At 41.3% G+C, this 14,766-nt stretch overlaps 1 protein-coding gene across 1 annotated transcript in view; it reads right to left on the bottom strand.

Moving 5' to 3' along the window:
• SDK1 (sidekick cell adhesion molecule 1) overlaps positions 1–14,766 on the bottom strand; it is a 418,140-nt gene that overhangs the window by 65,399 nt on the left and 337,975 nt on the right. Inside the window, exons 26-29 of the mRNA XM_057416915.1 lie at positions 11,692–11,807; positions 10,926–11,115; positions 9,020–9,118; positions 310–504 (exon numbers count right to left, since the gene is read on the bottom strand). Coding sequence (XP_057272898.1) covers positions 310–504; positions 9,020–9,118; positions 10,926–11,115; positions 11,692–11,807 — 600 coding nt within the window. The remainder of the gene's footprint in view (positions 1–309; positions 505–9,019; positions 9,119–10,925; positions 11,116–11,691; positions 11,808–14,766) is intronic.

Raw genomic sequence — 14,766 nt, forward strand, 5'->3', positions numbered from 1 at the left:
TCTTTCTAGAAAATGAGAGAGTGGAAAAAAAGATCTGACTGCAGAAGGAGGCTGCATATGGCCAATATAGCAGCTGATGGAAAAATCAATCTCTAACAGCCTGGCAGGTTAGAAGAACTGTGCCTCATAAAAGTCTGTCTTACTCACCCGGTTTCTCAAATCATGATGTTGCTATGGTTTGGGGCAGGTTTATGGGGTGAGAAGGAGGAGGTGTATGGGCTGTAGCCTGTTATTAAAATTCCCCGAAGTGCAGCACAGGCTCCAAGGCATGCAACAGGAAGTCCTTCAACTTGTGGCTGCAAGCATTACCTCTTTTTTCTGTTGTGATCACTGTGGCTTCCAGAGGCTCCCCCCAGCCCTGCCTGGTCTTGGCAGATGTCCGAAAGATGTATGCTGACTCAGGGGTGAGATCTGTAGCAGTAAACTGCCTGACTGTAGAGCCAACCTCCACCGTTGTGAACTTGTTCGGGCTGCTGCTGGCCAGACGGTAGGCGATCTGATACCCTGAAATCACAGCAGCAACAGGAGAGAGGAAAAGGGTTAGGATTTTTTTCCGAGCAGGGACAAAAGAGCACTAAAACTATTAGTTTATCATCATTACTTGTTTATCTGATAACCAAGTAAGTTACTTCCTTTAGTGCTATAGAACTGTTCTATGGCAGCTCTCCTCCAGTCTGGCACCATATATTAAGAGGTGAATCACACAGTGGCACATAAAGGTCTACTGAATATTATCTGCTATGAAACTGATTTCACTTTCCATCCTTTATACCAACAGGATGCAAAACCAGCTTTATCTTTTCTGAGCATACTGGTAACATTTTGGAAAGGCAAAGGAACAAACTGAGTCTGTGCAATTAATGTCACCTGGTTAAGCATTTCAAGACAACACTCTGTTTCAGTTTTCCACCCAAGCACACCTGTGCATGTGCAAGCACACATGCTTACATGCTGTTCCACCCTCTCTCACAGGCTCAAACTAAAAGTTCTTCAGCTGCAGAGCAGTTGGATTGCCCAAACCATGCAGCCCCCACAGCGCTCAAGTAAAGGTTTGCTCCTGCTTTTAGCGCTGTCTTTTCCTCAGTTCTCCCACTCCCCTGTATCTCTACAGCGAATGCCAGAACTACCAACAAAAGCAACCTTCTTCTGTCATTCCACATTGCTTCCTCTGCCCACAGCCCAGGGAGGAAGCCTGCATGCTGTAAGGTCCTGCTTCAACCAGGCAGCACTTAATAATCAATTCTGTTGATGCCTGTAAGTGATAACCCCCATTCCAACCTGCCTGATAATTAGGCCTTCACAGTTTAGTCTGTATTATTAATGATCCAACAGTGCAAAGGAGGGTTTCCAGAGTTCTCACGCACCACTAGCAACAACTGTCCCCCAAAGAGGGGAGGGCGTTTAATATTGAACACTGCCAAATGTTCAAACCCATTCTGTAAACCAGCAATTGAATCAGGCTCTCACTTCTGGAGCTCCATGGTAACTTTCAGTCCAGCTGCTGACTTCCAAAATCAATTAATATCAGAACTGGCGTGGGGTTTTTATTGCCCAAGCTGAATACAGTTGTATGATTAAACGCTTCATGGAGTTACACAGGGCAGAGGGCAGCCAACAAATCCAAGTCAAACCAGCTGAAAACAAAACAGTCACGACATGATTCTGCCAGCCCTCTGCTCATCTTCTGAATGAGAAAGGGATCTGCAGCACCTGAGACCATCTCTTTTTCTTGGAATTAATAGCCCAGATAGAGTTTGAACTCCCACCACATTTTGGCTGTAACAACAACAAGGAGAGCCAAACCTGGTGTGCTTCATTTGTGAAGGTCAGTGCATGAAAAATGTGATTTTCAGCTTACCTGTGGCTATTACACGAAATCAATGACATTTATTTTCCCACTGTGAATACGCAACAATTGCCACATGCCTACTCACAGACAAAGCACAGAGTTCCAATGCTCTCCTGAATGAATGCCATACTTGCATGGGGTGCACGCTGTCACAAACAGTAGAAGTTAATTGGGATACAGATGGTATTAATTTTGGTGTGCTGACTCTCACAGTGCCATTGACGATGCACCAGTGTTTCCCTGTCCTCTTTTCTTTGGCAGCTGCTAGGGGATGTGGAGCAACAGCCGTAGCTGCCTCACATGGAACAAATTTAATGGCACCAACACCTCAAAGAGTGACTTGGTTTTTCCAAGCACCTGCGGCTTCAGTCTGAGCTCTCATGGGCTGCACTTACAAATAGGTTTGGGTACAGAGCTGATTCACTACAGTGCCTTAACAGGCTGTGGGCACCCACGTTTGAAAAGGGGCATCAGTAGTGAAAGGCTCCCAGCATCTGCGCAGGCTCACCTTGTGCTGCCTGGGGTATTCACACACCCCATAGCAGCTGCTCTGTCAGGCATATTCCTACAATAACATCTCCAGAGATGAGTGGATAGCATTAGACTGCTTAAAGGGCTGGAAAGAATGTCCTGTGAGGAGCAGTTAAGGACTTTAGGCTGGTCTAGTTTGGAGATAAAAGAAGGTGAGAGGTGACCTCATCACTCTCCACAGCTTCCTGAGGAGGGGAAGCAGAGAGGGAGATGCTGATCTCCTCTCCCTGCTGTCCTGTGATATGACGTGTAGGAATGGTTCAAAGCTGCACCAGGGGAGGTTTAGACTCAGCATTAAGAAGCATTTCTTTACTGAGAGGGTGAACAAACACTGGAACAGGCTTCCCAGGGAGGTGGTCGATGCCTCAGGCCTGTCAGTGTTTAAGAGGCATATGGACAATGCCCTTAACAACACGCTTTAACTTTCAGTCAGCCCTGAAGTGGTCACGCAGGGGGACTGGATGATCACTGTTAGGTCCCTTCCAACTGAAATAGTCTGTTCTGTTCTACTAGCTAAAAAGTGGCCTAATTTTTCAGTTCCTGAGTGTGCTTAGATCCCAGTGAAGTCTCGGGGTCTTAGACTTTGAGCATTTCTTTTACCCACCTTCAAACTACCTTCTTTTATCCAAGACACCAGCTCTCCCGTTACTGACCCAATATATCTCACCAAAGTATTTCTGTACCTTTAATACTACAATATTTTGATCATTTTAGACAAATAGCAACGGGCACAAAGAAGTGATATACTAGGATTATTTTGTTTATACAGATAGGAAAAATGCAGGAGTGGAAACCCTGGTGTAGGATCTTTGTAAGGGGGAAAAAAGTCAAAGAAAAGCACTGGGGAGATTTTTACAGCAGCAGAGAAGATGAAGAAAGAAGCAACAAAGATGGCTAAAGAAGTTTGATAAAGGGACATAAGACAGAAAGAATAAGACCTGGAGGGAAACAAAGAATATTAAAAGAATAGAAAAATTGATTTATCTAGTTATTAAAAGATAAGTCTGATATCTGGGACACATCCTTGTCGAGCAATTTCCTCACTTTTCTAAACCTCTTAAAATACAAAGTGTAGTTAAAATGTAAAGAGGGAATAGAAAGATAACTATTTATTGCTAACTGGTGGTACTTATGCTGGAAAGCCAATTACGAACATGCTCAGATTAGGCAAAGCAACACATACATATCTAGGCCATTATAACTTACACAAGAGTGGATCCTTGGCTAGTGTAAAAACTAATTTAGCCATGAGAAAGAAGAAATCACTTGTCACAGCCTCTCTCTGACATGCTCCGCAAACTCCCTTTCAATGCACCCCTGTGAAAAACACTATCAGCCCTCACTGTCCGCTCCTGTATCTGCTGTGTTGGCTGACAGGTTGGGTAAACATCTCTTTTCCTGGATATCTCAGGCAGAATTTACACAACCAGAGCCATCACCTTTACAGATGTCTTCAGAAACTCAACACTTCCCTTGCTCTGATTCAAAGGTACATATCCAACCTCTGCACCTGAACTCAGTTCACTCTTGTTGCTGCCTACAGCCCACCTGAGAGATACCCTCTATCTTCATTCTGATCCCCCACATCACCTTCTCCTATTAGACAATTTGGGACAGCCAGGATACAGACTAGCATAAAAGGCATCACTTTTCTATGAGTGGTACAGAAGACACAGTATTTAAACTACAGCTTGGATGATAGTTAGGGCTAATGTAAGATCAAAAAGATAAAATTATTACATTGATGAATTTCAGCAACAAGGGAAGGGAGAAGACAGGAAATGTTAAGTGAAATCAAAAGGTAAATCAATAGAGGTAAATGGAAAGTGTTCAAAGAGAAATTAATGTATGCTCGAGGGCTATGAGAGGCAATAACTGCAATTGCTGCAACAGAGGAATAAGGAAGCTTCTTTCCCTTACTAGATTATGACAATAAGATGTCACAGGTATTTTAGATTTTAAAAAATTAATAAAATCAAAGGTTATGAATGAAGTAAAATCTTTGAAAGATGATCAGTTCTTTTTGGGGAAAAGAGTATCTTACAGAACATGAAGTATCTGGATGGTCTATAAGAAGAATTCATATTGTTTTGCTCATTTTCCTGTCTCGCCCCCAGCATTAGATCCCAAATCTCTTCAGCTATTGGGAGTTCTGCCATTCACCAGGCAAAAACAGCATTAAAAACCAAAAAGCCCCGAACTCTTCAGGAGTTTATTTATTCATTGAAACTTGGCTTATTTTTTGCATTAGCATTTTCTTAAGTATTTTTTGCACAACTGCAAGCACTTTCATGAGCTGTGCTTTCTGAACTCAATAAATGGCAACAGTCTGAAATGCCTGTTAAATGTTAGGTCATTGTAACACAACCAGTAGATTCCCCAAAGCAAACAGGCAGGAAGATGACAACACACCATGAATATAAAAAAGCTTTCAAGTTCATCACCATACAAAGCCCTTCAGAACTGAAAGCACCCATTCATGCAGGCCATGGTGCAAGCAGAGATACAAACACTTATTAATTTGTCACAGAACTTAGGGAAAGCCAAATAATATACTGGGAGGTGATGCTCTGCCCAGTGGAGCAAAAATCCAGTGTGTTGATTTTACTGCTTATCTGTTTAAGGGCCAGTGGGTGTGCAAATGCAGTCTAGGATCAAAATATGAATTTGCAAATATGGATTACATTCAATTTCATTCTAATTCTCAGTGAAGTTCTTACACTCTTTTGCAATAAGCTTCAGGTAAACGCTAAATACAAAGATACCATGAGGAATACTAACCAGGGCCTGGAAGGAATCAAATTAAGCTCTTGCTTTTAGGGGATGCTCATAGCTAGAAGTGAACATATCACATTAACACATCTTTTTTCTTTAATAGTATTTGAAGGAACTAGGTTGGGTGCTATAAGAACTGAGTGCAAAGAAGAGGGAGTGAAGCCTCAGTCTAATATTCCCAACAGGATTAATGACCATACCTAGCAGTCTTCCACAGTGAAAGATTTAAACAAACAAACAAGTAGTTTTCCCTCTTGGTGCCTGCCAGCATTTTCATCCTGCTAATCTCTCTCTGAAATGCTGGAACGTGTTTTGATATAGACTACAAAAATGTTAGCTGCAAAGGTGCTTGTATGCTCAGAGGACAAAGCTAGAAGAGCAGGAACATTAGTTCAAAGGTTTTGAGTAAAAGTTGCTCTTGCAAAGCGAGTGTTTTTTCTTTCCAACCCCACTGGTGAATAAAAGGGCACTGCACAAAATTATGTTAACTTATTTTTTTCAACAAGTCTACTTCAGTGCACTTGACTGGGCGGGTTACAATGGTGTTTTCAAAATTCATTACAGTAAAGGGATTTAAAAGGTGTACAGGAAAGAAAAAATAAACTTGCAGCTTTTATTTAGAATGCCACACATGGGGTTTTGTCTATTTTTGAAGCACAACTTCTTAGGAAAGATCACAGATGTAGCCAGCATGAGCAATTTTGACTTTTCTCTCTGCCATTGGCAGCTACTTCTTCCGTGAACCTCAATATTCTGCTATCAAAAAAAAGTACGAGTGAGAACTATTGAATAAAGACAATCGACTTCAAAGAGGTGGAGTGGAGGAACTGGCAGGTAACGTCCCCCTGGGAAAGATTTCTAAGGGAAAAAGGAATTCGGTTTAGCTTACAATTTTAAGAGACAAAAAGAAAAAAGGTACAATATGTTTGCATTGAGAGCTCACTAATGACCTGAAAATCAAAACTGAATTGGATAAAAGGTTGAAATAGGACACATGTCTAAGGGAGTGTATAAATATACAGCACAAGCATGGAGGGACAGAATCAGAATAGCTGAAGTGCAAAGCGACTTATAACTTCAAGGGCATCAAAGGCAATGAGAAAGGTTTTATAAATACATTAGAAATCTGAGAGACAGGAGGAGGACAGGTCAACTACTGGGAAGAAAAGGCTGAAGGAGCGCCAGAAAAGAATGGAAGGTTGATACCTCCATTGCTTCATTTTCACACACACAGAAAGTTGATGCTGATTAGATACTTAACACAAATTAAACCTGACAACAATGTAAGTAGGGATGTAGGCTGGAATAAAGAACAGGTTAAGGAGTATTTAGCTAAGTTAGATGTAATCAAGTCAGAAAGGCCTGATGAAATTTGCCCCATGGTGCTTTTATATCTAGCTGGAGCCATCTTCAAATAATTACTGATTATCTTCAAGAACTTGTGGATGACAAGTGACATCTCAGAATAATAGACAAGAAAGAGTACCCTATCTTTTAAAACAAGGAAATACCAACCAGAGGAATTATGGACAAATCAACCTAAAGTTCAATACCTAGAAGGATCCTGGGAAAAAAAAGTCAACATAGAAGCATCCATGAAGATAATATAGTACCAAGACACAGCCAAAATGTATTTGTCTGGAGCACATAATAAATATCAAATAATCTGTTTTCCATTTTGCCAGTGTAACTGGCCAGGTGGGAAGAGTAGATATGATCCACATTGACTTTAAGTCAGGATTTAATGCAGCTGCACACAGCCCCATCAAAAGCAAACAAAAGAAACAGGATCTAGGAAAAATACTACATATTTTGACATGAACACTTGAAAAAATAGGTCAAAATATTACCAATAGTTTTTTCCAACAAATTGGGAAGACATTAAGTGAGCTCTCATGAGACCTCATGGATTGAGTGGTCCTGCTCAATATCATTAATGACCTGGCTGATGGAATTGCAGTCTACCTGCAGACTCCAAAACTGAAACCAAACTGAGTGGCTGTGCACATTTTCAAGGCCAAGAGTGTCATTTAAAGTGATCTCGATAATGAGGAGAGATGGTCTGGAATCAGTAGGATGAAATTCAATAAAGGCACCTGCAAATTATCATGCTTACAAAGAAAAAGCTTAATGTACCTATAAAACAGGGACTGACTGACCTGGAAGTGTACTGCAGAAAAAGGGTAAGAATTAATAGTGGGTCATAAACCATAGTTACACCATCAGTGTTGTAAAAAAAAGTCAAGTCAGAACTGTATCAAGTATCTGGGATACGTTACTGGGAATGGACTGAACTGTGCAAGACATCAGAAACATCAGTCTATATGCTAAGCATGTAGGGGACATCTTTCTCCTTCCCTCCCAACCCTGCATTCGTATGATCTTATCAGCAATGTAGTGGCAATGAGCAAGAACAAACTGAGAAGGGGATGAACTGCACAAAACACTCTGCAAAGACAAAATAGAACAGAGTTCCTACTCCACCAAGCTTGCAACTTCAGCAAATAAGGCTGACAAAGCGCAGCAACATGAGACATTGAAACACAGTGGGGAGAGCAAAATCGCTTTTGTACCTTCTCATCATTTCTATCAAATGATTTTTCTTCCTCCTTAACCACATCCTGTGATTCAAATCCCCATCTCTACTGAGAACAAGTTCTAGGATGCAGTTTCTTAAATAAAGCAACAAATCAAACCCACAAGACAACCTGGAAGTCAAGCTTCCTCAAGCTGCAGAGAAACCCTGCATGGATCTGTCTCTGACTGCTAAACTCTGCCAAGCTTCACATGGACTCTTTTCGCATGCCTAGAAAACCCCTGCAGCATCTACCTTCGAATCCCATTTGATGATTTCCCCGCAAATGCAAGCATCATGATCACTTTGGGAAACTATATACTGGAGCAAACACTTTGAGTTCTTGACTCTTATATGCAATATAAGACTGGTTCGTTATTTTTAGGGATGCCACCAAGGCAGCAGCATTTGAAGCAAGCACCCTCCAACAACAATGAAGGCTTTTGGGAATATTGCTAAAACACACAAGCCTGAAAAATGGCAGTGAAATTAGAAGCAGAAAGGCCTGGCAGAGTGAGAACTAAACAAAACCCAAAAGCTTTTGCTTCTGTTTTCAGAATTGAGAGACAACTCTTTACTCACCAACTAGAACTACTGTTAGATATGTTTACCATCAGCAGAGGACAGAATATTTCTCGGTAACTACTAGCTACTATAATTTTAGAGGCAAGAATGAATTTTTACATTGTAAAAGCCTTCACGTTTTAAGTACAAGTAGCAGCTGGTGTGCATACTGCAAAGGCAACCGAGGAGTTAGGAGAGCAAGAAGGTAAGAAGGTTTTTCCCAAATTCCTGTCATGCCTTGCTGCCTCTGTATCCCTTGATGAAAAGCCAAGCATGAGTTAACTCCTTGCAACCTGTCAGGCAGTATTATCCAAAGGAAGCAATAAAATGGAAGCACACATGAAACAAACACTGGGCATGCCTGGGAAAGGGAGAGAAGGAGGGGGAAATCCAGCTCTCCCCTGCTGCAGCTCTGCAGGCAGTTTGCCCAACAGCAGCCAAATAGGTTACAAATCCCAATGTGGATGGGAAGAGAGATGACAATTCAGTGACATGTGATCCTGGCTGTGGAAAACAAACCCTATGGAGCTTGGCAGACTTCTCCTCCTCACCACAGGATACCATGTCTCTCAGCTGACACCAACGTGTTTTCTTTTCTTTAGCCACAGATTTGCTTATGTGTGGTTTCTAATTAAACATGCCAGGGGAAGGAAAACCCAACAGCCAGAGCTCGCTCTGGTCTCCAGCCCTCTCCTCCCAGCCCTGGGTTTGCAGCTCCCCCTTACCCAGAATAATTCCATTGGGCTCCTCCGGTGGCTGCCAAACGATCCGTACGGATGTCAGCCTCACCTCGGGGAACACCAGCCTCACAGGTGGCCCAGGAGCTGGAAAGAAAGACAGAAATCATGCTAGCAAGGATTGCATGTCAGAATTATAAGTCTGCTGCTCACCTTGCACAGAAGCAAGATCCTATTGGTATCTTACCAACATTAAGTAGATAGTGAGGAGTGCCTATGTACATACATAACACACGTTTTTTCTGAGGAATCCTGTCCATGGCCAAATTCCTATAGCACCCTCGGACACCAAACATAATGCAGAAACAGTGCATCCTACAGTGTATTCCTACACCTGTGTTTAGCAGGATGCTCTGACAGAGGAGCTTTATGTTACCTCCCAGCAGTATAGTGAGGAGTCCCCGTAACTGACTGCATACTACAAAGCAAGTCATGAACCTGCCTTTACAGAGAGTTATGTGTCAGCTTAATCCACTTCATACCTGTTGGAATTGAGTAGTATCTCCTTTCTGTGTCATCAGTACCAGCTCTGAACTGCCTTCCGATTTTACATGTGCATTTTAAGCACTCAGGTCTGAGCAGGAGAACCTGAGGCAGGCAAGATGCACATTAATACAGAAGGCTGGTGGCTGCACTGACCATCCCAGGTTCACAAGGTGAGGAGATGCTAATTCATACATTAGCATCTGCAAAATTTCCCCTGCAGCACAAATTCCACCTGCATTACCCCTGATGATACTTTTAATTAAGTTGAGCCCAGAGGAGACACAACATATTTCTGTCAGGAGCACGGAGATGGGAGTACAATTTGTATCATTTGCCAACATGCACTTAAGGAGGTAACTGCTATAATGGGGTTATCCTAAACAAACAGTTTTAAACATTTCTCATTATAGTCTGATATGTACATTTCAGTGTGTGCTTTTTCTCTCCCTGCAGAGTTCTCCTCACAGTAATTTCTCCTTGTTTCCTTTCAAAGAAAAGCCATGTCCCCACACAAGCAGTATGAAGAGGAAAGGGCTAATAAAATGTCAGGGAGCTGCTGTCCCTGTTGCCATCCCCATCCCTGTCCCTACATGCTTTTACTCTTTCCTTGCACTTCACAGAAAATATCTTGTTAAGCCAGAAGTCTGAAGGTGTTTTCAGCCCAACCAAATCACCTTAATGAAGTCGCTTGTAGAAACCAATGTTTATTCCATTACTATGCTGAAAAGATTTTGATGAAAAGAGAGACATTTCTTTTAGTTCATCTTCATTGGGAGCAATAAGCAGAAGCCTCTCACACTGACATTAACCTTCACTTAATACTAAAAAGGTAATGAAGCTAAAGGTAACTTCAGCATCTGCAAAGCCAAGAATATTTTAACAGTTGGACTGAATTTCTGTAGAACTCCATCAGGAGGAATGCTCCCTCCACACTGGTGTGTTCACACAGCACTGAGGTAAGGGGCTCACTTCGGACCTGGGAGTGCTGGAGGCACTTGCGAAAGAAAACTGGTATGATCATCTTCCAAGGTAAGTGCCTTATTCTTTTTGGAAATCAAATGGGAATGGATTACTGAAGCTGCAAATTCCATCTCTCTCCTTCAATCCAATCAGACCCAAATTTGTTTATTGCTTTCAGTTGCAGCACTCTACTTCTTTGTTTTTTTTGAGCATGATTGAACTTCAATAGGAATTAATAACTGGGCTTTAAAAATTGTCTTCAGTATAAATTGTCCACACCGAGCACTGGAGAACAATTTTAGAAGTCTTTTTCTTCTCCTGATCTGCAGGGAAAGAGGAATGGAGGGACTCTGGGTCTCCATGGTTTTGCTAAATCCTCAGCCCTTTAGGTTCAAAGTTGAAAAAAAGATAATATATGTATCTCCAAACAGCCTTAGTTTAAACTTACCATCATCCTTTGTTCTTTCTACAACTGCAGGAGAGCTGGGGACTCCATCTCCGATACGAGTGAAAGCCAGTACCTGGATCTCATAAAGCACATACTTCCGCAAACCAGACAGGAGGAAAGACTGTGTGTGGTTACCTCTTACTACTTGGCTCTTTGGCTCAGAGTCTAAATCTTTTGCTTTGAAAAGTATCTGCAGAATAAATGTATATAAAAAATAGAAAGAAAAAGGTTGCTACATGAGGACTGAAAAGAGGGCTACACAGTTTACATTCACAGAGTCATAGAATGGTTTGGGTTGAAAAGGACCTTAAAGATCTTTCAGTTCCAACCCCTGTCATGGGCAGGGATGCCTCACCAGACTATGTCACAAAAGGCTCTGTCCAAACTGGCCTTGAAGACTGTCAAGGATGGAGCATTTACCAGTTCTTTGGGTGATGTGTGCCAGTGTCTCACCACCCTCACAGTAAAGAACTTCTTCCTTATACCTAACCTGAACTTCCCCTGTTTAAGTTTGAATCTATTATCCCTTGTCCTGTTGCTATAGTCCCTGATGAAGAGTCCCTCTCCAGCATCCAAACCCTCCTTTGTCACAAAATATGAGATTATAATCACCAATCACCCCTTTCAAACAGCATACTTCCTACATCTTCTTCAGCTGACTTATGAATAATATAAATAGCCAGCAGGTGAATAATGAATAACAAATGAAAAACATATCTAAGTAATGCATTAAAAATTAAATAAGCATGAAACTCCCATTGCATACCTTGTAACCCAGGATAAGACCATTCTGCTCGGGCTCGGGGACTGCGGTCCATGTCAGAAGGATCTGGGTTGAACTCACAGCTTCAGCAGAGACATTCTCAGGAGGAGCAGAGGGAACTGGAATCAAAAAGCAGAAATCGGTAAGATATAACAGGTCATTTTGCTCAAGATTGTGCCAGGATCCCATAGAAGAGTATTCAAATACAAAAGGACTGGAATAGGTTCTAGATAATCCCTTCCTCTCTTGTACTGAATCTGCACCTTTGTTATATTTCAGCCTGCCTCACAGTTTCTTGCCAGCTCATCTCAGAAACCACAATGCTTGTAAAAAGCTAAACATTTAATCCTAATCAGTGTCTACAGATAGTACAGATGGACAGATATTAATACATTTCAAGTTCTCTATATTTGCATTAATGAGAATTAAGTTTAAATAGCTGGACTTCCACAGAAGTCTATCTCTTTCCCATACATTTCATTTCCTTATGCCAAAAGTTAGAAATCTTTATGAATGGGAGTTTACCTTATGGTACTATCTGTTCTAACAAGAAGTTTTACACCACCCTAGCTTCCTATATTATCTGAAAGGAAATTATAGCATCTTTTCTAGAGTTAGCAATAATTTCAATCACTGCACTGCACTCCCCATTCAGTGAGAAGTTCTTTAACCTCAAAGCCTTTTAATTATGTGATAGTGCTCAACCCTTGCAATATATCATTTCTAGGTGGATACATTAACACAAGGTGTATTTTCAGGGACTGGTACAGACTAAATGAAAGACATGCCTATTTCATTTATGATGCAAAATTGGCTCTTACGAAATGAGAAACATCATTAGAACTGATGGCACAGGAACACTGTAATTTTCTCTGACTCCAAAGAGCAAACTTGCATTTTCTCATGGCATGAAAACTCTAACTGCTGCAAAACCACCAAACAACTGCAGGCTTTTGTAGGCAACCTTAACAGCATGCCATGTTACACAAGCACAATTTGAGGCTATTTTTAAGAGTTCACATTTTATGCTGCCCTTTTGCATCTTTTTTTTCCCTGTGGCATTTCCAACATCCGAAGGGTACAATCTTTTCTAAAGCATGATACACCTGTCAGACCTCAAGGGAGCATTCACCAACTTATGTTAAATGAGCACTTATGGACAGTAAGGCTTGATTAGGTCCTGAGTATATCACAAAAAAGAGCATGAATCACTGCCAAAAGTAATGCTTTCCTGGCTGTCCGAATAAAGGAACAGATCTGCTGCTGTAAAGGCGAGCTCCTGAAGCTCCTAGCACTATGAATGAAAGAAGTGTGATACCAGAATTAATATCAATTGAAAACCAGACTGTACCACTCCCAACCCTTGTGCACTCCAGGTTAACCACAGAGGTGGTAATTTCTGAAACAATTTCCCTGCTACCAATTATATGGGACATGAGAACCAGTGCACCAGCACATAACTGCAGCAGACTAAAATCCAATCTTTTCCTAGCTCCAATGCTGAAGTGCCCTTTCTTATTTCAAAACAATCTTACCCTAGATTTATCCCTCACAAGGATATAATTACGTTAAAGGAAAATAGATCGCCAGGAGCCATGAATGTCTTTGCAGAGCAGCCATAACATTATCTGTAGATCTCCACAAAAGCTACTCCCACATGAATCATTACTTCTGGTGAAAGGGTGTAGGTGAGTTGCAGGAAACCAGGATGTGTAGAGGAAAGAAGCCCTTTTCCAGCCACATTTATTTTTATTTTATCTGGTTTGAAGCCTCTGAAGAGAGAAAAAGTTTATTTTACCAGTATTTCATTTCCTCTTTGATCAGCAGCCCTGAGATTTCCCCAATTCACAGAAGGTGGAGGCTGTGCCCTGAGTGCATGCTCGCTTTAAGGTGTGTGTACAGCAATACTGCTGGCAGGGGCACTCAAAAGCTAACAAAGGAGAGCATGGTCTATCTGAAGATTTCTTAGCCCATGTTCCTCTTAATTCCCAGTGCCAACCAGAGCAGCAAACTGTCCCTTCTCTGTGGAAAAGAATCTAAGCCCAATGCTTAAATGGCAGAAATAACTTGTGTTCGTTGAGTGCGCTTTAGTTCTACAGTTCTTGTATTAGTGTTGAGGATTTTATTCTAATGTGACTGTATGAATTCAGGACGTGCAAGTGATGGATCTTGTTGTTGTTAGGCTTTTATCAAGTAACAGACTTTGATCAACCCTTTAAGAACTAACTGAATCACAACATTCATTTCTCTGACCTCCCTCCTCTCTCAGGATATAGTAATAAAAGAAATTACAGTTTGCTAAGACTAATTATGGCTTAAATGAGACCTAAAGAGCCCTCTTTCCTCTGGCAGCTCCCTTCTGTAATGCTGGTTTCCTTAACTGTTGCACTGAAGACTTTATTACAAACTCCAAAGCAGAGTTCTCATTAGTAACCTGCAAGAAGAGTTCTGAAGCCAAGCAACAGTGTCCAAAAAAAAAATATCTTAAAGCTTGAACAAAATGAACCATAAATACTGAAACTAAATGATGAGCTAATCCAGCAAACTGCCAGCTGCACAAGGTACTTCAGAAGATCAGACATAAGAAATTATAGAGCTACTGGTGCTTTGTACTGGAATGTCAGCAAGAACTCAAGTTTTTAAGGTTATTCCTGTTTGCATCTGGGATCATGCATCCTCTTTCTACATCTGACATTTGATATATAGCAAAAGGTGCTGTTTCATGTCTCTAACAGGGCCAAAAGCAGCTTTTAATAAGCCAGCCTGCATTCTGGCTTTCTAAGAAAGCTAGTGGGGTGCAATGGTTCTCTCTTTTGCAGCTCGTTTTAGCTCAACATCCATCACTGTTTTTTGACAGTAAAAATTAAAGTGGCATATTGTACATCTGATGTCAATTAAGAAGTGCAAATTTAGAGCAAAGTTCATGGCAAAAGCAGCAGAGCTGCAGTACACAACCATTTTGCCTATAAAATTAGCTACCACAGGCCAAATTCACTGCTTGTATAAACTGACAAATCCCCACAGTGACATTGGAGCACATTTGAATTACCAAGCAATGCTTTATCACACCAAAGTAAC

The sequence above is a fragment of the Pezoporus wallicus genome, unplaced genomic scaffold (assembly GCF_028554395.1).
Source record: "Pezoporus wallicus isolate ANWC-B61680 ecotype Strahan unplaced genomic scaffold, APGP_CSIRO_Pwel_v1 scaffold_7392, whole genome shotgun sequence".
Classification (NCBI taxonomy): Eukaryota; Metazoa; Chordata; class Aves; order Psittaciformes; family Psittacidae; genus Pezoporus; species Pezoporus wallicus.